Raw genomic sequence first — 25558 nt, forward strand, 5'->3', positions numbered from 1 at the left:
TCAACCATAAATATTATCTAAATGCTTATGATAATGAGAGGTTTTATTAGTGATCGTGTACAACTGCATATCGTACTATGAATGATTAATTATTAATTTTTTTCCCATCCCTTTAGATTTGTTTGTCTCTAAATATATGTTCATGCTAGCCTAAATGACATATAGACAATTATTATACAAATCAACGTTAAGGGCTTATTCGTCAATTGATCCTGACTGCTTAGGTTTTAAATTGGGACTATAGTATGATTAATGGTGGTCCTGAGTTGATTACTAACTCAACGGTTGTATTTCTTTGTTATAGTTTTGGTTTAAAGCTAAAATGAGTATTAACTGCAGATCAGGCTTATCTAGTACTCATAATAAATGATAACTTGGCCAAGTAGGAGAATGTAAGAAAATATTTATATATTAAATATAGGAAAACTGGATTTAAATAATCCCAACTTTCTCAATTTGGCCGATAATAATCCAAACTCAGTTATTGGCTGATAAAATTCCGAATTGGTCCACTTTTGGCCGATAATAGTCCACCGTTAAAAATAGCTTAACGGAGTTAAGCTTTTTTCCGAATTACAAACTGATGTTTTATGATTTGATTAGAACGAAGATACGAGTCGATTTATATAAAACTTACCTCGAAACGATGCTTCAAACGGCTTGATTTTTGTTAATTAGAAGTTTAAACATCCGAATTGAAGCACCGTTGTCGTCGTTTGGGGCAGTATTTCGAGGTAAATTTTACATTAATCAACTCGTATCCTCGTTCTAATCAAAAGCCCTAAAACATCAGTTTGTAATCCGGAAAAAAAATTAACTCCGTTAATCTATATTTAACGCGGACTATCATTGGCCAAAAGTGGACCAGTTCGGATTATTATCGGCCAATAACTGAGTTGTGATTATTATCGGCCAAATTGAGAAAGCTAGGATTATTTAAATCCAATTTGCTTTAAATATATTACGTGGACATTATTATCATTTATCTAATAATTGATCATTGACCTAATTACCCATATATCATTAATTGTTAAATATTTGATGGACGTATTTATCCTTAGTAGATAAACATAGGGTTTCCTCTTGGATGTATATAAATAGAGATTACTAGAGAGGGTTTTTGGTTAAACAATTATAATGACATCATCACTATCAATTCACCCCCCCCCCCCTCATAACCATGTTCATCAAGAACACCTAAACCTTTCAGAACTGTACACCCTAAAGGTGAACTCGACCAATCTGACGAACATGACATCAACTTTATTCTCTGATGCGGTTACTGGCTAATCTGATACACATTTCTTTTATTATTCAAATTTATTTAATTAGTGTTTATGTTTTACCCATGTTCTACTGATATAATTAACACTAGATCTGTAGTTCTGCCCCAATTTAGGAGATCTTGGGGAACTATATATATTAAGAGGGTTTTTTTTTTGTTTTTGATAAGGGTGTTTGTTAAAAAGTTATTTAATAAAGTGGTGTCATTGGAGAAATATTTACTAAAATAATGTTTCAAAATTTGCTTGTTCTCACTACTAATCTTGTAATTAGGAGTGTGAGAAACAAGAAAGTTTTTCTTTTAAAAAAAAGCTACTAATTTGGGGGTGACTACTCACCAAATTGGTGAAGAAGAGAAAGGTGGGAGAGAGAGGGTGAATGGTAGGCCCCAACCCCTTTTAACCAATCACATTTTTTTTTAAAATTCATTATTATTCTCCATGTGTTTGACAATTGTCACTGATTGAGTGCAAAATGGGAGGTGGAGTGGGGACGTGACATGACATGATATTATTGGTTAGAAAATAACTTAAACGATCACCACTGATTGACCACTCCCCCCGGCCCACCCTAATAAGAGAGCTAATAAAACCACTCTAAAATCTTATTTTCACACCCATTATATGAGTTGTATAGGATTATACAACCCTTATAGAATATTCTCACATGACAGACGTTGGGTCATGTAATGCTATGTGGCTCGTATAGATGGAGAAAATATTTGGTCGTATAACATTTATGTGGGTGGTATAAAATTATATGAGGTTTGGATCGTATAGCACTATATGGATCGTATAACATTCTATACAGGTTGGATAATGTTATACTGTTCGTATAGATGAAGACGGAGAAACATTCTCTGACACTTATTTTTGTGCAACACTATCTTATACGATATGTATAACTCTGTACGAGTCGTATAGAAATAAGGGTGTGAATATAAGATGTTTGGGGTGTATAAATAGTGGGAGTATTTAATAAATAGATTTTTCAACAATTCTCTTTCGAAAAACTTCTATTAAACGTTGTTGCAATATTTAATTAGCCACATGAGTAAAATAAAATCAAATTCTAAGTCGACAGCTATCTTGAACATGTTTCTAGCTCAAATCTTTTGACTTTAGCCAGTGATGTTTAATTGAAAAAATGCATTTATCATATCCTTAAGTAGTTATATGTCGACAAATTTTGTAAATAAATAAACAACCATAAAAGATTAATAGCCTCTTATCCTTAAGTAAATGCCGACCATTGCCGCTTCACGGAAGCACTTGGTGCTCGTTCATGGGCTATGTCACGGAGCTTGGTGTTGGTACAAGGTTATGACCCACCTAAGATCCGCCGGCCACCGGGTGTCTGCGGTGGACCTTGGTGGTTCTGGGGTGCACCCAAGTCGGCTTGACGAAATAGCCACTTTCTCTGATTACATACAACCACTAGTTCGGTTTCTTGAGTCATTATCTGCCGACGAAAAGGTGGTGTTGGTTGGACACAGCTACGGTGGACTTGCTATTTCTCTGGCCATGGAGAGGTTTCCCAACATTGTCTCGGTTGCAGTTTTCATCACCGCCTACATGCCAAATTACAAAGACCCACCGGCCCTGCAGATGACACAGGTTCATATTATTTATATAAACGTTATTTTATGTGTTTGGACATATATCGAATTCATGTCGCGTCTTGTAGGGAAATTCATTAGTTATTTGTATACGTATTTATTATTGTAGCTTATGTATTTATCTAGCTAAGTCATTATTTGTTTTTGTTTTTCTTTTGTAGTATTTTAAGAATTTGAAGCCGGACACTTGTATGGATTGCCGGTTCACGTTCAAAAATGGATCACCGGCGTATGGTGAACTAGGTAGCAATTACCTGGACACCATGATGTATCATAATTGCCAACCGGAGGTGCGTGATGTTCTTTATTGATATTGAAAAATGAGCATAATGCAAATGAGAAGTATAAGAAAAGCTAGCCGCCAATGGCCTATTGCTCTAGTAACCAATATTTTAAATACCAGTTAATCGGCTGATAATACCGGTTGTACCAGCTATCATGACAGTACGGTTGAACTCGGTATAAATAAGGTTCCAATATAGTCTTTGAACAACCCGTATATCTGGTAATACCGGTTCATATTGGTTTACCGGTTTATTCCTATGTTAAAATTTTGAGTTTAAAATAGTGATTATAGTGAATTTTATTTTTTACACGATCGCGAACTTGATGCATTTAGCACTCCAATGCCATAAACTATTATAAACATTGTTGGAAAAGTTGATTTTTGATTATGTAATAATGTCGTTTTAGATTATTCACTACTAGAAAATTGGGTATTTGCGACTGCATCTCCGGTCGTAAAGCGGTCACTATTGCCCTGTTGCGACTGGTTTGCGACCATATATGTGGTTGGAAAAACACTTGTCGCAATTGCTCTATTGCGACTATTTTGCAACCGCAAGTATATTTTTGTGATTGTTATTAGCTACCATAATATCGGTCGCAAATATTGCCACCGCTTCTAGTTTATGTGATACTTTATTTGCTTGCGATCGTTTTGCGACCGCATACTTTTTACAAACCTGCGACTGTTTTGCAACAGCTTATTTTGCGACCGCTTGCCTTGCGACGTGTTTTGCGGTCGCAAAATTGGTTTTCTTTTATTTATTTTTTGCTTTTTTTATTATTCTCGTATTTGAGACTGTTTTCCGACCACTATTTAACTAATTTGCGAGTGAAAATGCGGCCACAAAATTTGTGACTGTTTTGCGACCAAATTTTGGTTGGTCTTAAATCTTGCGACTGTTTAGGTTTTGGTCGCAATTCGGTCACTAATTTTGCAACAGTCTTATGTTGGTCGTAAATTTTTGTCGCAACTGCCTACTTTTCTAGTAGTGATTTTTTGAGTTAAAATTTTATTTTTATGAAATTATACGGTTAATAGTTACACCGATTAAACTATTTCTAAGCTTAATCTGATACAATTAAAAACTCAGTTTTTAAAGCTTTGCTAGTAACACTATGTGCTTATCTCCTCAAAAATAATACAATATGTTTTCCCATTTAATATATATATAGGACAAAGATCCGTTAGGAACCACCCTTTATTGCGAGAACCGCGAGAACCAATGTGAACACAAACAAAAATGCCTAAAAATAGCTAAAAAACACACAATTTTTTTTAATAATTTTTATAAAAAAATTCTCTACTTTTAGTAGCAAAAAAACATAAAAAATATTAAAAAAAATTTAGATTTTTTTAGGTTTTTTGGGGGTTTAGTTTTTAGCATTTTAGCTTGGGGGGAGGGGGGTTAGGTTTTTTTTAGATTTTTTAGCTATTTTAGGTTGTGTTCACATTGGTTCTCGCGGTTCTCGCAATAAAGGTGGTTCTCGCATGAACCTTACCCTATATATATATATATATATATATATATATATATATATATATATATATATATATATATATATATATATATATAGGGTAGGGTTCATGAGTGAACAATGATTTATTTGTGAACAAAATGAACTTATCCTGACCATTGATTTTGTAGATCTAGATTTTTTTCTTTAATGGCAAGATTGTAATTATCTTTTGTAACTTACAAGTATTTTAATAAACACAAGGGTATAATTGTATATTTCTATCTTCATTTAATTAATTAATTTTTTCTCTCTCCTGATTTTTCTTTCCAATTAAAAGAACATTTAATGACATTCTCTATATTTTTTTTCTCTCACATATTACCTAACTTAATATTTCATAATTTAAAAAAAATACAAATATTATCAAATATTGTTCCAGTTAGAACACAATTAAAAATATTTAATTACATTCTCTATACATATATGTATTAGATCAATGTTTGATGAAAAGATGTATAGTGGAAACAATATGTAGTAATACACAAGTGTATAAGTCCGATATATATCGACATGTATACACCACGTACTTGAATAATACACAGGTGTATACATCTGGTATATACCGACCCATATACACATATGTACTTGAATAATACACAAGTGTATAAATATGGTTTATACTAACCCGTGAAAACAAGATTTAATAATACACAAGTGTATAAGTCTTGTATATACTAACATGTATACACATATGTTAAAAATCATAATTTAATTAGGTTTAATATTTAATTTTAAAAGGAACATAACAGTTTATTTAAAAAAAATAGCCCTTCAATCTCTTATAATTAAAATAATAGAGAAATAATAAAAAATAAGAGAGAGAGAGAGAGAGGTAGTTAAGAGAGGAGAAAATTAAGGGATTTTAATTAAAAGTAATTGGTTAATGTCAATCTTACCCTTTTAATCTAAAAATGATCAAGAGTCAAGATTAGTTCACTAAGTTCATTCTCAAGAAGTTGTTCACTCATGATCCTAATCCTATATATATATATATATATATATATATATATATATATATATATATATATATATAGGGCTCGGTTCAAATGAAAACCACCATGAGTTGTGAGAACCGTGAGAACTTTTTCTTCCCGCGTGAGTTGAGCCAAATTTTTTTGCGCAAACGTAGATAAAATTATTATAAACACATCTGTAAAAAAAGTAAAAAAAAATTGTCGAATCGGTAGTTTTAACTGATATAAATTTTTTTTACGCGCTGGTGTAAATTTTGTACGAAGATAAATATTTTTTTATGCCTCATGTAAATGTGGGTATACGGCATTTCTTTAATTTTTTTTAGTTTGCTTAAACAAGTGTGTTTTTATGACTTTTGAGAAAAAAAATTCTAAAAAACCTTTTGGATGGCCTAGTTCTTACGGTTCTCACAATTTATGGTGGTTCTCATTTTAACCCGTCCCTATATATATAGTGAGATTCAATGGGATACACTAAAAAAATGGGATATTGCAGAACATTGTATTTAACAAATTAAATATATTTTAAAAATCAATTTAAAATGCTAAAATTATTTTTTTTCATAAATTATTTCAAAGCTTTTGCATATTAAGATGCGTAGAAACTATTTAAAAAAAGTAAAATATTTTTGTAATTTTTTTACCCTTTTTATTGTTTTTTTTATTTTGATTTTTTAATTATTGAATTTATTTTATCAAAAATGCTTCTACATAATATGCAAAAGCTTCATAAATAATTTAAAAATCATTTTTAACATGTTAAGTTGAACTTTTAACATGTTAAAACGATGGTTTCTCGGTTTCCTCAAGTTTTTAGTGTTATCCCGATGAAGCCTCCCCTATTTATATGTGTGTGTGTGTGTGTGTGTATATATATACAGAGAGAGTATGTGTGTATAAAATACAATAGCGCTTATCATGCGTTGCGTATGCGAGTAGAAGATTGAGATGCGTGTCTTCCTCTTTTTATGCGACCACTAAACAACGTGCCTGATAAGGGTTTGACATGCGTGAGTTAGGGTTTTGTTCATGCGTGATTTTGAGTATTTTGTTTTGTTCGTGTGTGATTTTGGGTGTTTTTTTGTTCATGCGTGATTTATGTCTTTTTTTATCATGCTTGATTTTGAGTTTACCCAATACGTGATTTTGAGTTATCCTATGCGTGATTAAAGTTTGAATTCATAGAAAAATTACTTATAAAATATTTACCAAAATGGTTTTAATTAAATGATTTAATATTTTAACAAGCAATGACTTTACTTTATTTTATTCAATCAATACTTTTTGTTAATCAATTACAGATTTTTACTTTTTATTTTTATGTTATTTTAATTAACTCATGTCAAATGCAAACTATAAGGGGATGGGTCACTTGTCCTTTCTACCATAAGTTTCCGAAAACTAGCACGTCATTTAAATCATCTATTACCCTAAACTACTCTTTTTGGTTGCACCAATTACCTTCCTATCCCTCTTCCTTATTTTCTCTTTTTTTTAATTACAAATAAAAAAATAATACAATCCTAAAAAATAAAAATAAAAACATACATAAAGTTAACCTAAAAAAACAATAAAAAATTACGATTAAGGAAATAGAAAATATTACAAACTATGATTAATTTTGCGGGCTTTTCCAATAACACTCCTAATCGTATTTCTTGGCCAATTCACGTTTTCGTTATAGAATTACTTCAAAAATTCTACCTTTAGCACCGTCATGTTGTTCATCCAATAACGCGATTCTTTTGTTACCTTCTTCCGTTTAAATGTCTACCAACTGTTTAAACATGGCTTGTTTCATAGTTTTATACGCCCGAAATTTCTCGGCTAAGGAGACTTTGCTTGACGACTCGACTGGTTTCTTATTTTTCCGTTGTTTATAACCCGCTCGACTAGATTTCTTTGGGGCAGCCTTCCGTTTTCTTTGATCCATAATAAAAATGAGAGTGTAAAAATTGTGAGAGTTTGAGAGAGTTGTGTATAAGAAATGTGAGAGTGGTATGTGTGTGGTATATATATTGAGTGTAAAAAACTTATAAAGATTTTTTTTTTAAATTATAGCCGTTATTTCCGTTAGACCGTCACCAATGCAAGGTGCTAAATGCACTCACAAAGACGCCTAGTCAGCTGCCACATCAGATCTATAAAAATGCATAAAAGACATTCATTTTCACTCCAACCCTAAAAACATTCTTACCGATAATTATATTTCGACATCAGCATTATCTTTTACATTTTAATTTTAATTCTCAAATTCTTTAGTACTAAAATATAGATAATGGAACTAAATGTAATTAAAATAAATAAACAGAATTAGAATTAAAAATTAAACTTAAATACTTCCTTCCTTACGTTTTAGAAGCAGATGAAATTACTAGAAAGCTAGAAGCAGGTTGTTGTAAATTGTTTTAAAACAACACAAATGAAAGCTAGAAGCAGATGAAATTACTTCTTCATTAGGCTAGAATTTTCATAATAATAATGAAAGTTATGAATGTCACTGAACACATTACAAAATTTTATTATTATTATTACTGCCCCGGTGAGTAGTTGAATTTTGTATTTACCAACTGATTTATTAGTTTTACCTAGTTTAACATTTATACCCTCAATCTTAAAATTCTTATTGATGTCATATAGACATTTAACTATTTCATCATCACTAGTCTCTCTCTCTCTAGTGTTTCTCTAATTCTCAATTTTGGGGTTTTGGGATTTTATTTTATTTTTGCCAGTTGTAATTAAGCACATATCAAAACGTTTGATATTTTATGTGTAGAATCAATTTGAAAACGGTTAAATGGTTAATGATAACGAAAACATATAATTATACTAATTGATTTATGATTTATCATATGCTAACCCTAAGCAAACAAAAGTTGATATCATATACCACCACTCAAGAATACGACTACCATCCACGCTTGAACAGTTTTGGTGGGCCTATATGTGTAACACGTGTTGTATGTCTGAATGATGCCAAATTGGACCTTGTGAGAGTCCAAAACTGAAACTGGTCATTCGGTGGAAACTAATCAGATGCAAGTTGATTAGTGCTGACCACTTTAACATCTCAATTTTGGTCCACTAAAGGTGCATGTTTTGGTGTACTTAGGACATGGCATTGGCAAACATGTTGATAAGACCGAGTCACTTTTTCTTGGAGGATATGAGCAAGGATTCTCTTCTGACCAGTGATAGATACGGCTCGATTAGTAGGGTTTACGTGGTGTGCGAAGGTGACCGTGTTATGGATGAAGAATTCCAGAGATTTGTCATAAAAGACAGCCCTCCGAAAGAAGTCAAATCTTTTCCCGGAGTTGGGCATATGATTATGTTGTCACATTCGAAAGATATCTCTCTTTATTTGCAGGAAATAGCTGATCGATACTCGTGATATTGTGTCCCCCAATGTAGTTTAATATTATTTTAGCCTATAAGTCATGTGGTTCAATATTATAACGCTTATGAAGATGATCTTAGGCGTGATACAATATTATTTTAGCCTATAAATCATGTGGTTCAATAATATAACGCTTATGAAGATGATCTTAGGCGTGATACAATATTATTTTAGCCTATAAATCATGTGGTTTATGAACATTTAAACTGGATTTTGTTTCATAAAATCTCCAAATCTGAATGATTTTAATTTGTATCATTAAAATCATTATGATATATATGTCAAAAAATGTGAACCAACTAGATCTTTTAACTCTGTCTATTTTCACTAAGGCGTCTATTCAACCTCAAAGCTGACCATCATAGTCTTCTAGGATGGTACGCTATCACACATATGGCTTAAGTGTGTGTTCATGCATATATAGACTATAGTAGACCAAAGTGACGACATTACCTGCATAAATGTTACCGCATACATTGTTTTTAAAATAGATATATCAGTCGCCTTCACATTTGATTAGTTTTTCTCGCACATCTTTTGTCACCTATGCATTTTCCAATATCATAGTTGATGCAGAAATATTCAAACTTATGCATCTAATAGAAACAAGACGTCTAAGGGGAAGGGGCACCCAAGGGTACTATCTTTGACCCGACCAATTAGCCGGCACCAGGTCAAATTCATTACAAACTATCCTTACACTACAAAATATTGGTGGTGTCCTACCTTGCACAGTAACCCTACAAAATACACTTGAACCATGGACCCCACTCTTTTATCTCACCCACCAATTACACACACACCATTCAAGAGATGCACCTCACCCTCAAACCTTTCTCTCCTACCCTTGCACGGATTCCTCTACCCGGAAACATAACCCACCAAGCCTACCTTAAGGGTGACGGCGGTGTTGTAGCACTGGTTCATACCTGGATGTGATACCCGTAAGGGTGCCCCGTCCCCCTAATGTAAACAAAGCATCTAATAAAGTCTAAGCAGTAAACTTGATAATATATATAAACAATGCATAATTAATCGATATTCTTAAAATTGGATTGATGGACCGATCAGTCGGACAAAGAACAGGCTACACACACATTCATTCCAATTGAGTACTATTAAACTGTATTTAATTGTACCGTCTAGATTATGTTGCAGACTGGTTGAACCTTGCAAACCGAATAAGTGGTTGAGAAAGATTTTCGTTATGGTATATTTCAGGGCCGGCTCAACCATTTTGGTGGCCTAAGGCGAAGTAAAATCTTGTGGTCTTTTTCCTAAAAAAAATGTATGTAATTGAAAGTTAAACTTGAAGGGCCCAAGTGTAATTATTTGAAAGATTGTGTTAAAATTTAAAAATAAGGAAAAAATGTATGTAATTGAAAGTTAAACTTCAAGGGCCCAAGTGTAATTATTTGAAAGATTGTGTTAAAATTTAAAAACAAGGAAAAAAATTGCTAAACCAGGGATTTGAACGCAGGTCTCACCAACATCCATACATACACAAAACCACTACACTACCAACCATCAATCTGTTAATAACCCACACCCTAAATCTTTTATAAATGGACTGTGGTTTCATCAAATTGTGAAGACCCTATAGTTTTGGTGGCCCAAGGCCCAAGCCTCATTTGGCTTACCCTTGGGCCGGCCCTGGTATATTTTTATCTATTTTTGTTGTTAAAATCTCAATTATTACAATTTAAAGCTCCATATTGTGTGTATATTTAGAGAAAAATGCAATTTGCGTCCCTGTGGTATGTGTGAAACATCAACCTGAGCTCCTAAATTCATTTTTTGGTTTTTTGAGCCCCTAAACTTATAAATTCATAACACTTTGAGTCCCTCCGTTACACTTCCGTTTGTTTGACTGTTTGCTGCAGGGGTAAGACCGTCTTTTGGATTTCTTTCCCTTCTAAAAACCCCAAAATTCATTAATAAGAGCATTCACATCCATTCCATCATATTTTCACCCTAAATTACACTAAAAAACACTACATTTTATCTCTCATTTTCAATTAAATAATATTTTTTATACTTTTATCATTACCTTTCTCTCTTCCACTAACAACCACTTTCAAAATATATTAAAAAATTATAGGGGGTGAACAGTATCCCCAAATATACAGATGAACAGTAACATTTTCTCTCACCTCCACTCACAACCACTTTTTATACTTTTTATATTATAAAAACTCCACACACAGAATTTGATGGTATGGATGTGAATGCTCTAAGCCCTAATTCAATGTCTTCTTGTACTTGATACGATGATGATCCATTAATTTTCTTGTGTTGTGATGTAAATCTAAATCTCAGAAGCAACGAATTAGCCATTACACCAATAGAGCTAAAACCCATGAGGGCCCCAGCAATCGACGGGGTAAGCATCAACCCTGTCGTCGGCAACAAACTTCCAGCAGCTATTGGGATCCCAACCTGAAATTTGGTCACAAAACAAGAATTAGCAGTACGTCAAATGGGCCAAATGCAACCGACATACACAACTGATTGATTTTTAAATTCTTCAGATTACAGATGGGTCGATCCGAAAGAGTGCAAGTATGGGGAACTTGACCCACTACACCAGATCCGGAACCAGCAATTTGTTAAATGGGTTTTCCGGCGGCGGTGGTGGTGACGGTGAGTCGCCGGGAGATACTCCGGATCATAACGCCGCCGGTGATGGGTACGGGTCGGAGGATTTTGTTGCCGGGTCGTCTTCTAGCCGTGAAAGGAAAAAAGGTTGGATTTTTATTTGACATGTTATGTTATGTTAATTTGTTTTGTTTTGTTTTATTAAATTATATATCTTTGTAAAGTTTTCGTTGAATTGTAGTATTGGTTGTGGGTAATTGAGTTTAAATTGATTACATTTTAGAATTTTTAGTAATCAAGTTGACTAAATTTGTAAACCAGATATGTGATATGGTGATTTTTTTAGGTAATTCGTTTTGTTTTGCAAAATTATTGTTAATTAGTATTATTCTTTGCATGTAATCAATCATCTTTCCTGACTTTAAATTGATTACATTTTCTGTTTTTAAATTGATGTTGAAGATGCAGGGGCTCAGATGATGATCGGTGGAGATTACAGAAGATGAAGATGAAGATGAAGGATAAAGATGATGAAGATGAGGGTATAAAGGACATTTCACAATTGTCAAACAGTCAAACAGACGGAACACTGACGGAGGGACTCAAACTGTTATAAATTTATAAGCTCAGGGGTTCAAAAAACCAAAAAATAAATTTAGGGGCTCAAGTTGATGTTTCACACATACCACAGGAACGCAAATTGCATTTTTCTCGTATATTTATAAATCCACATATAAATATAAAGTATGTTTTGAATTATAGATTTTTTATTAGGTTTTTAAGCCTATCCAATTAGTGAACAATTATAAAAAGGGTATTGAACCAATGGGATAGTGGTCCATTGGCAAATGCAAAGTCTTTAAACACTTTAGGAGGGAAACACTTTAGGAGGGGAAAGGTCTTGGGTTCAAGTCCGACAGATAGGGAGGAAAATAAAAGAAATTTGCCGTTAAAAAAAATAAAACGGGTATTGAATTTATTGCAAGCTTATTGAATATGTGTATTTTGACGAGCATAATAATAATAATGACATTACCATACTATAAATTAACATTATGTTGGTGCTTTAGTAAATTGTATTCCAAGCTTAGGGAGTTTACCAAAAAAATTTGTGAGTTTTCACTTTCAATCCAAATGTATTCATTTTTTACATTTTATCATCTTTTGTTTTATTTTGTTACTTTTAACATAAATTTTTCCATCTATTGCAATTTAACCCCAACACATTTTTATTTTCAACTTTGATCCCCAGATTTTTCATCTTTTGCAAATTTTTCGTGTCACACCCCCAAAATCCACACGCGGAGTATCAATGGCTGGAGGCGTGACATGACCAGGATCAAGCCACCAATCATATTGAACATGTAAATAAGTAGTAATCGTTATTCAACAATACGAAAGGTGGTTTCAAAACCAACATAATCAAGTGTAGCGGAAGCATAAATGTAAAAACCCAAACATAAGTATCAAGTGTGTAATGTCATAAACGTTTAACAAGCATTCACGATCCATTGCCCACAACGACCTGCTCCTCCTTGTGCAAGCTCCATAAGTACCTAAGATCCTGCAAGGCATGCAGCAGAGAGTCAACAACTAGTTGAGCGAGTTCACAGTGTACAGTTCAGTAATTGTAGTAGTATGAGTAGCATTATGTTCGTTCGTTAAGTCATGTTTCGTATTAGTTTCCATCGCGGCCCTCTCGGCATGTATGCGAAGATTAGGGGAAATATTCCCAAATATTCTAGACTAGGTATGTTTGTATCGCGGCCACCCTGGCATGTATGCGAAGTTCAGAGTATAGTTCGCGGCCTTCCTAGGCATGTGTGCGAAGATTAGTCATAATATCGCGGCCAACCCTGGCGTGTGTGCGAAGATCAGTTCAATTTAGTACCATTAGTCTAGTTGTATCTTATCAATAACCCTTCCTCACCCGAGGACCATATAACTAAGTTCAATGTGCTAGGTAAACCCAAATAAATAATCCAACCCATTCCCACCCTGGGAACCCATGCCTTGGCTGTGTGAACTCACCTTGGTTTGCTCGGTATGACTATTCACGTATTCAAGTTGATCAACCAAATCCTAATATGGTTACCATGTGACAGTCAGTTTTTGAACACACATTAATCACGTATTATATCACACGGTAATGAACAATAAAGCACATATCATCATGCACATGCACCACACCTTCACGTACAAATAATCCACGTATTCATTGTTCACATCAAGCACATTTATTGCACACCGAACTCAAGTAACAGCAAACTTAGCATATATCATTACTTAAGTCATCGGAAATATCCAGATTATTATTACATTCATGATGCAAGTTCACATTACATCATAGCCCACATCAAGTAGTTCAGTTCACCTTTAAACTATCATGTTAGTTGTGACAAGAAGTAGTGCAACTCAATTTAGTCAATTGTTATTGTGACATCATCTCATAAGTTTCTGAACCTCACACTAGATCCTCGAAATTATGCTTATTCATGTAACCCACCATTTAATAATTTACATGGGTATAATTAATTTTGTAGGTCCCTCTCGGAGGATGAGATTCAACCTTAACCTTGTTATACTAACCCACTAGCAAGTGCGGAATCCAAGCTAGTGAGCAAACCGAGTTGAAGCAAGCACAAACACAAACACACAAAGTTCACCGATTAACACCACTTGTATTAATACGAATGAAAGGTTCCGGTTACAAGCACAATGTTTACAAATCAGTTTTGCAAACCCTCTAGTGTGTGTGTGTGTTCCAGGACAGAATGCTCTCAAGTGAGTGTGTCTATCTTCTGTCTATCGAGTCTATTGTGAACATACACTGCATGGGTATATATACACCCAGCATTGGTTGTCTGTCCGAAGGATCCGATAGATGGTCGAAGGATCATCTATCGATGACAAAGTCTTCGAAGGATCCACATATACTTCGAAGGATGGCATATCCTTCGAAGTCCATATGAATCTATCGAATGATAACTTTCGAGCTCATCGAAGGATACACATAATCCTTCGATGCCTTATCCTTCGACATGGACAGCTTACAACCATATACAAACAGTTTTGGCCAAGTCAAACCAGGAGGATGGTTGACTTGGTCAACTTACAGGACTAAGAAGGACATCGTTTTACATAGAGACTGAATACAGACAAAGTACAGACACAAGTGCACCAACAAACTCCCCCTTGGCTGTAGCTTTATCTCGATCTTCGATGTTTGCAAATTTGTCTCGATCTTTATCATCTTTGATCTTTATGTCTTCAAGACTCTAATGTCCTTTCAAGTCTTCAATGTCGGAGGATCTTCAAAGTCTTCACGTCTTGAAAGCAGAGAGTGTATCAACAAACTACCCGTATCATGTAGGAAGTGTGTTGACAAACTCCCCCTTAACATAAGCTCCCCCTTGAGTTATGCTCGTGAATGACTTGATCTTCAAAGCTTAAGATCCTTGTGGTGTTGATGATGGTCAGCGGCAACTCGAACACCTTCATCATTTGAGTGCCTTCACGTCATGTCTTTATTCCGAAGCTTGTCATCGACTATGTTCTCCTTGCCTTTAGGATCTGCACATGCAAGAAATCTAAACGCGTAATGAGAACAACTGCTTGGAATATAGTTAGCATAAACAAATGACACACGTATGACCATGTCACAATCAAACACCGTCCGACAGTTTGAAAGTTTTAAAAAAATTTGTCAATTTTAGTTTCCAACTTTCAAAACTTGCAAATTTCGACCGTTTATGAAGATTTAGTCAATTCGGTTTTCGTTCAGGTTTCAGGTAACGAAGACTAGAGTTCCAACATCGTACGATCGAAAATAAAGTAGAAATAAAATCTTTTTGGCTTTTACAAACTTTATATTAAAACTCACCTAAAATCTTTTTGGTATTTTTGAATAAATTAAAAGAACAACAATTTTAATATCCTTTGAGTGTTATCAAACGACATCACCGCTAATGTCGTGCTGATATGCACCAAACGACGAAACTGTTTAAAAATAAGACAATAAAAGTTAAGCAGTAAATAAATATATACAGACATTCTTTTTGCGAGTTTCGAGGGTAAGAGAATCATATCAGTGTACGGTCATGCCAAAACACTCTTGTTGTTCAGTTAGTTAACATTAAGATAAGCATCCTATAACAATTATCAGTATTGTTGTCCACTTAAGCTCAACTTATCAGATGTAATCATGGCGAGGGGATACGTTAAGGTATGATTTATACTTACCGACCGGTGTTCATCCACATCACGACACATTCCCGTATCAAGGTATGCACGAGGGTTCATCTTACCGGTGAGTATACCGATTATCATCTGTTTGACCGTATATGATGTGAGATTCTCACTTATTTTGATTTGAAAACAAGCCCTATGTGATATAATCACTTATTGATGAGGAACTTGATTTTCATATGCATGAGGGCACAGGAGCAAGTCCGTGAACAGGTCAGTACTTTCGTACAGCAGAGAGACGAACTTGACTCCCGGATAAATGTGATATTTTATCACTTATTTGTTTGGACATGTGATTGTTTATCACTTATTGAGGTCGAATGCAGTATGTAATATGTACACGTATGTATAGTATCATGGAAGATCTAGACTTGCGTCCCCGTTATTTTTCGGTAAAAGATACAACCATGATACCCAGATGATAAGCAGCATAAAGACCGAATATCTCATAACCTCGGCAATCTATCAAACGAAATTTCGGTACTAAGACCATATGCCAATGAATGGTTCCCACCTGGTCTTCAGTCGATTTAAGATTTATATCACCCTGCACACTTTAAAATGATTGTGAGCCTACCGATACATCTTATATAGAGTTGCTTATCGTTTTTCATTTAAGGTTTAAAGAGGTTTGGATAGACCACTGATGTACTATCATTTTCTCTTTTGCTCGCCAGGAAACTCATTTTTGCTTTTCTATTGTTTTTGTGTTTTTGAAATTTTTCGATGTTTTTGGATTTTCAGATTTTGGATTTACTCCCCCTAAAATCAATAAACTAAGACAAATTTAAAACACAAAGGTATTTACAAAAATGATTTTCCGATGTTGGTTTTACTCTTGCTTGACCTTAATGCCGTTTACCAATAATAAAAAGTCAAATCTTGATTTTTCAAACGCTTTGGTAAAAAGGTCGGCACGTTGGTCATCGGTGTGGACCTTAACAACATCGATTAGCCTTTTCTCAAAGCAATCACGTATGAAGTGATATTTGATTTCGATGTGTTTGGTCTTTGAGTGCTGCACAGGATTTCTAGTGATATCTAAAGCAGCAGAATTATCAACGTAAATAGGAGTAGTTAGGAATTCAAAACCGTAGTCCCGCAATTGTTGTTGGATCCAAAGAACTTGAGAGCAACAACTTGAGGCAGCAATGTATTCAGCTTCGCATGTTGATGTAGCGACGCATGTCTGCTTCTTGCACTGCCATGTGACTAGGCGATTTCCTAAAAACTGACATCCAGCCGTTGTGGATTTGCCGTCGATTTTGCATCCGCCAAAATCAGAATCACTGAAAGCGACCAATTCAAAGTTATTATCCCTAGGGTACCATAGACCGGTGTCAGTGTAACCCTTCAAATAACGAAAAATCCTTTTTACAGCTGCAAGATGTGAGGCCTTCGGGTTGACTTGATATCTGGCAAGCAGGCACGTTGGGTACATTATGTCTGGTCTTGATGCTGTGAGGTACATAAGAGATCCGATCATTGCGCGATAATATGAGGGGCTAACAGCTTCACCCTTCAAGTCTGGAGTAATTCCGTGATTTGTCGGCAATGGGGTACCAATGGGCATTGCATCAGACATCTGGAACCGGTTCAAGATGTCACCAACATATTTAGTCTAATGGATGAATATCCCAGACTCAGTTTGTTATACTTGTAGGCCCAAGAAGAAAGTCATTTCCCCCATAGCACTCATCTCGAATTTATCCCGCATAATGCGCTCGAAATTCCTACACAAGACATCATTAGTAGAACCAAAGATAATATCATCAACATATACCTGTACCAGAAGAAGATCTCCATCTTGTTCTTTGATGAAAAGAGTACAGTCGATAAGGCCTCTACGAAAACCGTTCTCCAGCAGATAGTGTGATAAGGTTGCATACCAAGCTCGCGGTGCTTGATGAAGACCATATAGAGCTTTGTTGAGCAACCAAACCCGATCGGGATGGATAGGATCTTCAAAACCTGGAGGCTGTTCGACATACACCTCTTCTTCAACCACACCATGTAAAAATGCACTTTTGACGTCCATCTGGTAAACTTTGAATCCTTTGAATGAGGCATAAGCCAGAAAGATCCGAATAGCTTCCAGACGTGCAACAGGTGCATAGACTTCGTTGTAGTCGATCCCTTCAATCTGACGAAAACCTTGAACGACTAAACGTGCTTTGTTCCGGATAACAACTCCGCGGTCATCCTTTTTGCATTTGAAAATCCAACGGGTACCAATCTTCTTGTATCCAGCAGGTTTCTCTACGAGTTTCCAGACACCCAGCTTCTGGAATTGTTGCAGTTCTTCCTGCATTGCTTCAACCCAAGAGTTATCTTTCAAAGCTTCTTTCCAAGTTCTTGGCTCTTCCTGTGAAACATAACACGCGAAGGACCAATCGTTTTGTTGCCCGGATTCTCGAATAGCCGCATACAAGCCTGCATTGTTGTTGTTTCGCAACATGTTTCGTGTTTGAATGCCACTTTGCACATTTCCGATGATGTTTTGTTGAGGATGGGTATTATGAATCCTTGTTTCTGGATTATCTGGAACTGGAATATTTATACCCAGGTTGTTGAGATTGAGATCAACAACTAAATCAATGCCCGGAATTGACGAAGAGGATGATGCAGTAGCTTCAGCTGTTCTATGGGTATCCACTGGAGGAGTACCCTCTGAAGTACCATGAACTGCTGTTGTCGGAGCTTCTTGATCTGCATCTAGAAATTCATCATCCTCTGAAGATTCGTTCAATTCAGCAGCATCGTGAAAATCCTCATTGTCGAGAGTATTATTGTTCACCGAAGATGGTTCTTGATTGACAAGAATTGGACGGACCACCGGTGAAACTGTTGCATTGTCACTCTCAAAAAACATCCTTGCCGCAGCACTTTCTTCAACGGCTTCAACATTGATCGAATTGAAAAAGTCATCGTACTCAAACATCCAAGGCTGACCAGGACATTTGACTGGCAAAGTGTGCCTTTGTACTCTGACCTCAGACCATTCCTCGACCCTTTTAGTCTCTAGATTCCAGACTCGTAAGTTAGGGGTGGCATACCCAAGAAAGTATCCATCAATTGCTTTTGCCCCAAACTTTCCATTAGGATCGATGATTGTGCATGGAGCTCCAAACGGTTCAAGATAAGACAAATCTGGTTTCCGTTTTTGAAGAAGCTCAAAGCAGGTCTTGTTGTGCCTTTTGACTGTAAGGACTCGGTTCAATGTGTAACATGCAGAGGCCACAGCTTCAGTCCAGAATGGAATGGGTAACTGCGACTCTACCAACATTGTCCTAGCAGTCTCGATCAATGTGCGGTTCTTTCGTTCAGCGACGCCATTCTGTTGAGGAGTATAAGCTGCACTAAACTCATGAAGAATACCTTTTGAAGTGCAAAACTCCGCCATGGCATGATTTTTAAATTCAGTACCATTGTCGCTACGTATCCGCCTAACCTTCAATTTATACAAATTCTCAATCTGAATGATCAAGTTTTTGATAATGCCAAAGGTTTCACTCTTGTGTGCCATGAACGCCACCCAACAAAATCTTGAATAATCATCAGTTATCACGAGGCAGTATTGATCACCCCGAATGCTCTTGTGCTTGACAGGACCGAACAAATCCATGTGCAAACGTTCAAGAGGAACTGCCACCGTGTTGATCTTCTTAGTAGGGTGCTTCTTCTTCGTTTGCTTTCCTTTCTGGCACGAAACACAGACGTCTTGAAGATGGAAATTTTTGAGAGGGACACCATTCACCAATTCATTTGATACCAAATGATTCATTTTGCGTAAGTGAATGTGACCCATTCGTCTGTGCCAAGAGATAGTGCCTTTTTCTGTGGCTTTGGAAACGAAACAAGTTGCTTGTGCAGACGTAGTAATAGCTTGGCTCATATCAAGGACGTACAGATCATTTATCCTTGGAGCTGACAAGAGAATCCATTCTTTTGGAATTTTGAAGCCGGGTTTCAGCACATAACACCCATTAGCATCAAAGTGTACTGAGAACTGCTTGTCACAAATTTGAGAAACACTAAGAAGATTGTGATCAAGTTGTTGCACAAAGTTGATCTTGTCAAAGCTGACAATCCCGTTGGATATCATTCCTTCACCCGTAATATATCCACCTTTATCTCCAGCAAAAGCAACATAACCTCCTCTAATAGATTTGACGTCGTAGAGAAGCTTCATGTCGCCTGTCATGTGCCTGGATGCCACACTATCAACAATCCAATGACTACTGATAGTTCCTCCTGGAACACCCTGCACATGAACTCAAAATGATTAGTTGGAGATGGGGACCCAAGCCATTGTGGTCTTGGGTCTTCCATTTTCATCAATGACAATAACTTCTTGTCTTTGATGGTTGGTGAATTGTGATGGTCCCCCTGATTCAGTAACCGTTTTAGGTTTCCATGTCTGTTTTGTTTTACCAGTGTCTTTCTTTAAAATTTTAACTTCATGGTTGTCTGAAGTTTTTGAATTTTCTGGTTTGACAGAAACAGATGATTTGTTAACCACATCGGTTTTAATTGCCTTTTCAATTTTCTTGACCTGTTGGCGTTTCTGTTTCTTTTCCCTTTCTTTTACAAGGCGGGGATCTTGTTTTGCAGAAACAGTTTGCCTGCGGTCAGTTTGGTCACGGGGAACATCAACTTTTTCTTTTTGCTTATGAAGATATGGACAATTTCTAATTATATGTCCAATTGTTCCACACTCAAAACATGATCTTCGTTCAACAAACCCCGAAGTATCATGTGATCGTTTAGCCGATGATGTTGAACTTTGTGAACCCGAGGTACTAGGCTTTGAACTGTTTTGTTCATTTCTTTTCAGAACTGTAGCTTTCTTGACAAAATCTAAGTTAGATTTATTTTCAAACGTTTCAATTTTGTCCGTTCCCGTCGATTTCACAAAGTTTACATTCTTGTTTTTCTTCTGATTCGGCTTCTTTTGCGTTCGAGCCGGTGATTTTGCTTTTGGCTTGGTGTGATTTTGCTGTTTCTGCACTGTTGGTAATTTCTTGTTGCCATATTGTTTTCGAATTTCATCCTTTGGAATAGGAGGACACTGTGTAACTGTAACACGTGGTCCTGTCTTTCCCAAAAACTTACTAGTCGAATTCTCAAAGACTTTACTGATTAAAGATTGATTAACATTCTTAATAGGAAAATCTTTGTCTGAATAAATCTTATCATCACCAACAAGAGTGTACAGCAAATTCACACTCTCCAACTCCTTTTCAGACGAGGACTCGATTGCAACAGTCTTAGCGGGTTTTGCAGGTGGATCACATAGAATGTGATTCTCGAGAGGTATGTCCTCATTTTTGACTACCGCATCAGACTTTGCTGGGACAGCATCATCAGATTCATCATCAGAAGAATCAGCATCCTCAATCACAACTGGAGGATCCTGATTCTGCTCAGCAGTTACAAATGTATCTGCTAACACATCTGAATCTGAGGATACTTCTTTCTGGTATCCGAGTCCTGCTGCAAACTCTTTCACATCTAGAGGCACAGATGGTTCAAAGAACACCCTGTCCTCCTCATCCGGCATGGCATCATAATTATGTCTCACTGGAGGTGGACAATTCTTATAGCCTATGCACGTGACGTCCCTTTTCTCCTTTTGGACATCAATGATGTGATCCAACACATAGCTAGAACTCAAATAACTATCTAACTTGAGTTGGATTGCCTCACTTTCCGTTTTTACACAAGCCATTTCTTTTTGCATTGTCTCAAGACGAGATATATACAAATTAATGTCCGTTTGTTTTCTGGAAACCATTTTAGTTAGTTCGGTTTTATCTTTCTTTAATTTTTCGATTACCGACTTAAATTCCTTTTCATGGTTTTCGTAAAACATGTTGGCTTTAGTGCATTTGGAAAGGTCCACAGTCAATTTCTGATTGTGGATAAAAGTCACATCATACTTTTCTTGCAAAGCTTCATGCTTACTTTGCAAGTCACTCAAATTTTCATTCACTGCAGTATGTTTGTCTTGCAAGTCAAACAAACTAGCTTGTAAAGCATCATGTTTGCCTTGCAACTCAGACATACTTTTCTCTACATCAGCACATCTAGCATGCAATCTATCACATTCATCACAATTATCAACTGTCGGTTCATCGACACATACCTGACTTGATGAACCGTCGACATTAGCCATAAAGGCTGAATGGAGAGAAGACGAAGCATAAGCAGCTTGATCCACCAGAATAGATCTTCTTTGAGTCTCTGCTGCAGCTTCTCCCAAAAGTTCATCAATATCTGCATCGATTGCTGCATTTGATGTCTCACCCACATGATCATCACCAGAACTTGAGGATTCTTCATCTGAACTCCTGCTATAACCCGAAGAGTCTTCATCCTCAGAAGATTCACCACCATTGGCGGAAGATTCTCCACCACTGGTGTGAACTACATCCTTCACAACTTGAGCAAAACATGTTGTTCCATCGGGAGCATCACCACCCAACTGGATTGACCAGTCACAACCTTCATCCACCTGAACCGCAAGTGCCCGGTTGGTTTGGTTGTTGAAAGGCACCAATGTACACTCATTGTTTCTGTTCTGGTTCTGCTGGTTGCCTTGGTTTCTGAAGGGGTTTTGGTTCCCGTGCTGTGCTGGCTTTGTACATTCCCTTTTAAAGTGACCCCGTTCACCACAGTTGAAGCACTTCACTGCCTGTTTATCGAACCCATACTTGGTGTCTCTCTTACTCTCCAAGCTGGTTCTGCCAGTACTTTCCATCCAATCCTTTGCCCTTCTCACAGCACTAGCAAAGGCCCACTTGATATCCATCAAGTCCATCTCTTCTTTATCAATCTGTCGATAGTCTTCTTGTGTCAGATTAATGTTGCCAATCTGACCTTCTATTAACCCACAGTACGCGCTCACTACAGTGTTAAGCAGCTCCATGTGTTCCTTAGCTACTTATACACTGACTTTAGAGAAACTTGAAGTGTCGAGCTGTACAGTACTTGGCTTTGATTGCTGACCAGCAGATGATGTTCCTCCATAACATGCACGTTGTTGTTGAGCAGGAGGAGGAGGAGGTGGTTGTATTGGATTTCCATACATGTCTGTGGTGGGAGGTGGCTTAACAGGAACTTGCACCGGATTGCCATACATATCCGTGCTTGTGACAAACGCCGTTTGCAGTGGAGCATGTGGACCAGTTCTTGCAGACGATGTACTTGAAGTTCCATAATACATTTCTGGATTTTGTGGCAATGGAACTCTCTTTGCCTTTAATGTTTCCTCCTGATCCTTGTTTTCCAAAAGCTGCACGAAGTCGTTGATATTTGTAGTTCTCAACACTCCGTTATACTTTAGGATTTCCAAGAAACTACTCCATTGGGGAGGCAAAGCATCAGCAAACTTCTTCACCACTTCTGCTTGAGTTGTTGCTACACCAAAATTATTCAACTCAGTAAGCAAATGATAAAACCGGCTTGTCATGTCTCCCAAAGACTCCTTATCCATGCACGTGAAACAGTCGAATTCCTTCTTGAGAAGATCATGACGCAATTGACGTGTTGCTTCATTCCCTACTCCTCTGGTTTTCAACCCGTCCCACAACTTCTTAGTTGTCTTGAAACTGACAAACTGGTGGTAGATATCCTTGCTCAACGCCTGAGTGAGAATGGCGTATGTTTTCTTTTCCAGATCATACGTTTTCTTTTGATCTTCAGGAAGATCGGCAAACGTAGCAGTATCTGAAGCAGCAACTTCTATAGCTTGATCGAAATCTGTGGTGAAACGTATCCACAGTTCGGTGTTTTGACCAAGAACGTATGTACGGAATCTATCAACCCAGCCCGGATATTCATTTAAATGCATCAACTTCGGAGGTCGATTCAAACTTCCGGTTTCACTTTCGCTCAATAAGATACTTTGGATGCTCGGAGTTTGATTCGATACTAATGCCCATTGACTTGATGATATGGCATTTGCTTGTGAATATGTTGATACCGGAGACTCGGCCCATGAAGGTGATAGACTTGTGCACGTGTACTTTCCACTATCTGGAGCTGGTGTACCCCACCATGAGGGAGTGGAACCTGAACTTGTATATTTTCCACTGTCTGGAGCCGGATTCCACCAATTCGGATTCATGATTGATAAGAAAAATAAATTCTAAATGAATATTCCGAAAGATCACACACAGCCGAAAGATCCTGGTACGAAAGATCTGAAACACAGAAACTTGTTAACTATAAACAAACCACAAACGAAAGATCAACACTTGTTCGAATGATCAACAGTGTTCGAAAGATCACTGTTGACTTTCGAGCAATGGTTTCGAAAGATTCAAAATTTCGAACGATTCACACTTGAAAGATCCTTATCTTTCGAGATAAATCCTTATCTTTCGAACAACTATCCTTCGAATAGATTCCTGGAACGAAAGATAATGCTTAGACTTCGAAAGACTACTCGAAAGATGCTTATCTATCGAGCTGTCTTTGATCGAAAGATGGTCTTTCGATGTCGAAGGATATCTTTCGAATGCTTCTGACACACTGACACAGATATGATAGGTTGGTGAAAAGGTGATGGGTTGGTAGAGTCAACTTTCGGCAAAAGAGTATGATCAGACTGTACTTTCTCTACCAACTCAGATTTTCAAATAAGATATGCCCAAAAAGGAAAACCTTATCCAGAAACCGGTCACCGGAATCCACCGGAATTATGGCCGGAAATCACCAAATATCTTAAAAACAAGTTTTAAGTTACCCAACCCGCTTTTTAACACACCCGGTTGGTTTAGAACACGTTTTTATGTTAAGAACTCCAAGAAAAACACTAAAAACGGGTGCTAAGCCAAGTGTCCAAACACACCAAGAACTTGAACAAACCCGGTTTTAAACAAGGTAAAGAGCCACGGCTCTGATACCACTTGTAGGTCCCTCTCGGAGGATGAGATTCAACCTTAACCTTGTTATACTAACCCACTAGCAAGTGCGGAATCCAAGCTAGTGAGCAAACCGAGTTGAAGCAAGCACAAACACAAACACACAAAGTTCACCGATTAACACCACTTGTATTAATACGAATGAAAGGTTCCGGTTACAAGCACATTGTTTACAAATCAGTTTTGCAAACCCTCTAGTGTGTGTGTGTGTTCCAGGACAGAATGCTCTCAAGTGAGTGTGTCTATCTTCTGTCTATCGAGTCTATTGTGAACATACACTGCATGGGTATATATACACCCAGCATTGGTTGTCTGTCCGAAGGATCCGATAGATGGTCGAAGGATCATCTATCGATGACAAAGTCTTCGAAGGATCCACATATACTTCGAAGGATGGCATATCCTTCGAAGTCCATATGAATCTATCGAATGATAACTTTCGAGCTCATCGAAGGATACACATAATCCTTCGATGCCTTATCCTTCGACATGGACAGCTTACAACCATATACAAACAGTTTTGGCCAAGTCAAACCAGGAGGATGGTTGACTTGGTCAACTTACAGGACTAAGAAGGACATCGTTTTACATAGAGACTGAATACAGACAAAGTACAGACACAAGTGCACCAACAAATTTAGATATGTAGCATAGCACATGGAACCCTATGGCTACTAGACCACTAGTGCCATCAAAT

At 36.7% G+C, this 25558-nt stretch overlaps 2 protein-coding genes across 2 annotated transcripts; both read left to right on the plus strand.

Moving 5' to 3' along the window:
- Positions 1–2468: 2468 nt before the first annotated feature.
- LOC110868730 (methylesterase 10) lies at positions 2469–9291 on the plus strand. The gene is made up of 3 exons (XM_022117970.2): positions 2469–2900; positions 3064–3192; positions 8798–9291. The coding sequence occupies exons 1-3, from the start codon at positions 2526–2528 to the stop codon at positions 9077–9079; spliced, it is 786 nt and encodes a 261-aa protein (XP_021973662.1). The 5' UTR covers positions 2469–2525; the 3' UTR covers positions 9080–9291.
- A 2067-nt stretch (positions 9292–11358) lies between these two features.
- Positions 11359–12358, plus strand: LOC118480462 (transcription factor KUA1-like). Its single transcript, XM_035975330.1, has 2 exons — positions 11359–11830; positions 12146–12358. The coding sequence occupies exons 1-2, from the start codon at positions 11650–11652 to the stop codon at positions 12187–12189; spliced, it is 225 nt and encodes a 74-aa protein (XP_035831223.1). The 5' UTR covers positions 11359–11649; the 3' UTR covers positions 12190–12358.
- Positions 12359–25558: the final 13200 nt, after the last annotated feature.

Source organism: Helianthus annuus, chromosome 7 (assembly GCF_002127325.2).
Source record: "Helianthus annuus cultivar XRQ/B chromosome 7, HanXRQr2.0-SUNRISE, whole genome shotgun sequence".
Classification (NCBI taxonomy): domain Eukaryota; kingdom Viridiplantae; phylum Streptophyta; class Magnoliopsida; order Asterales; family Asteraceae; genus Helianthus; species Helianthus annuus.

Excerpts from the sequence above, each read along its gene's own strand:
- LOC110868730 (XM_022117970.2), top strand. The coding sequence starts at position 2,526 with ATGCCGACCATTGCCGCTTCACGGAAGCACTTGGTGCTCGTTCATGGG. Across the intron at positions 2,901-3,063 it reads CGGCCCTGCAGATGACACAG|TATTTTAAGAATTTGAAGCC; the intron begins GTTCATATTATT and ends TTTCTTTTGTAG. Across the intron at positions 3,193-8,797 it reads ATCATAATTGCCAACCGGAG|GACATGGCATTGGCAAACAT; the intron begins GTGCGTGATGTT and ends TGGTGTACTTAG.
- LOC118480462 (XM_035975330.1), top strand. The coding sequence starts at position 11,650 with ATGGGGAACTTGACCCACTACACCAGATCCGGAACCAGCAATTTGTTA. Across the intron at positions 11,831-12,145 it reads TAGCCGTGAAAGGAAAAAAG|ATGCAGGGGCTCAGATGATG; the intron begins GTTGGATTTTTA and ends TTGATGTTGAAG.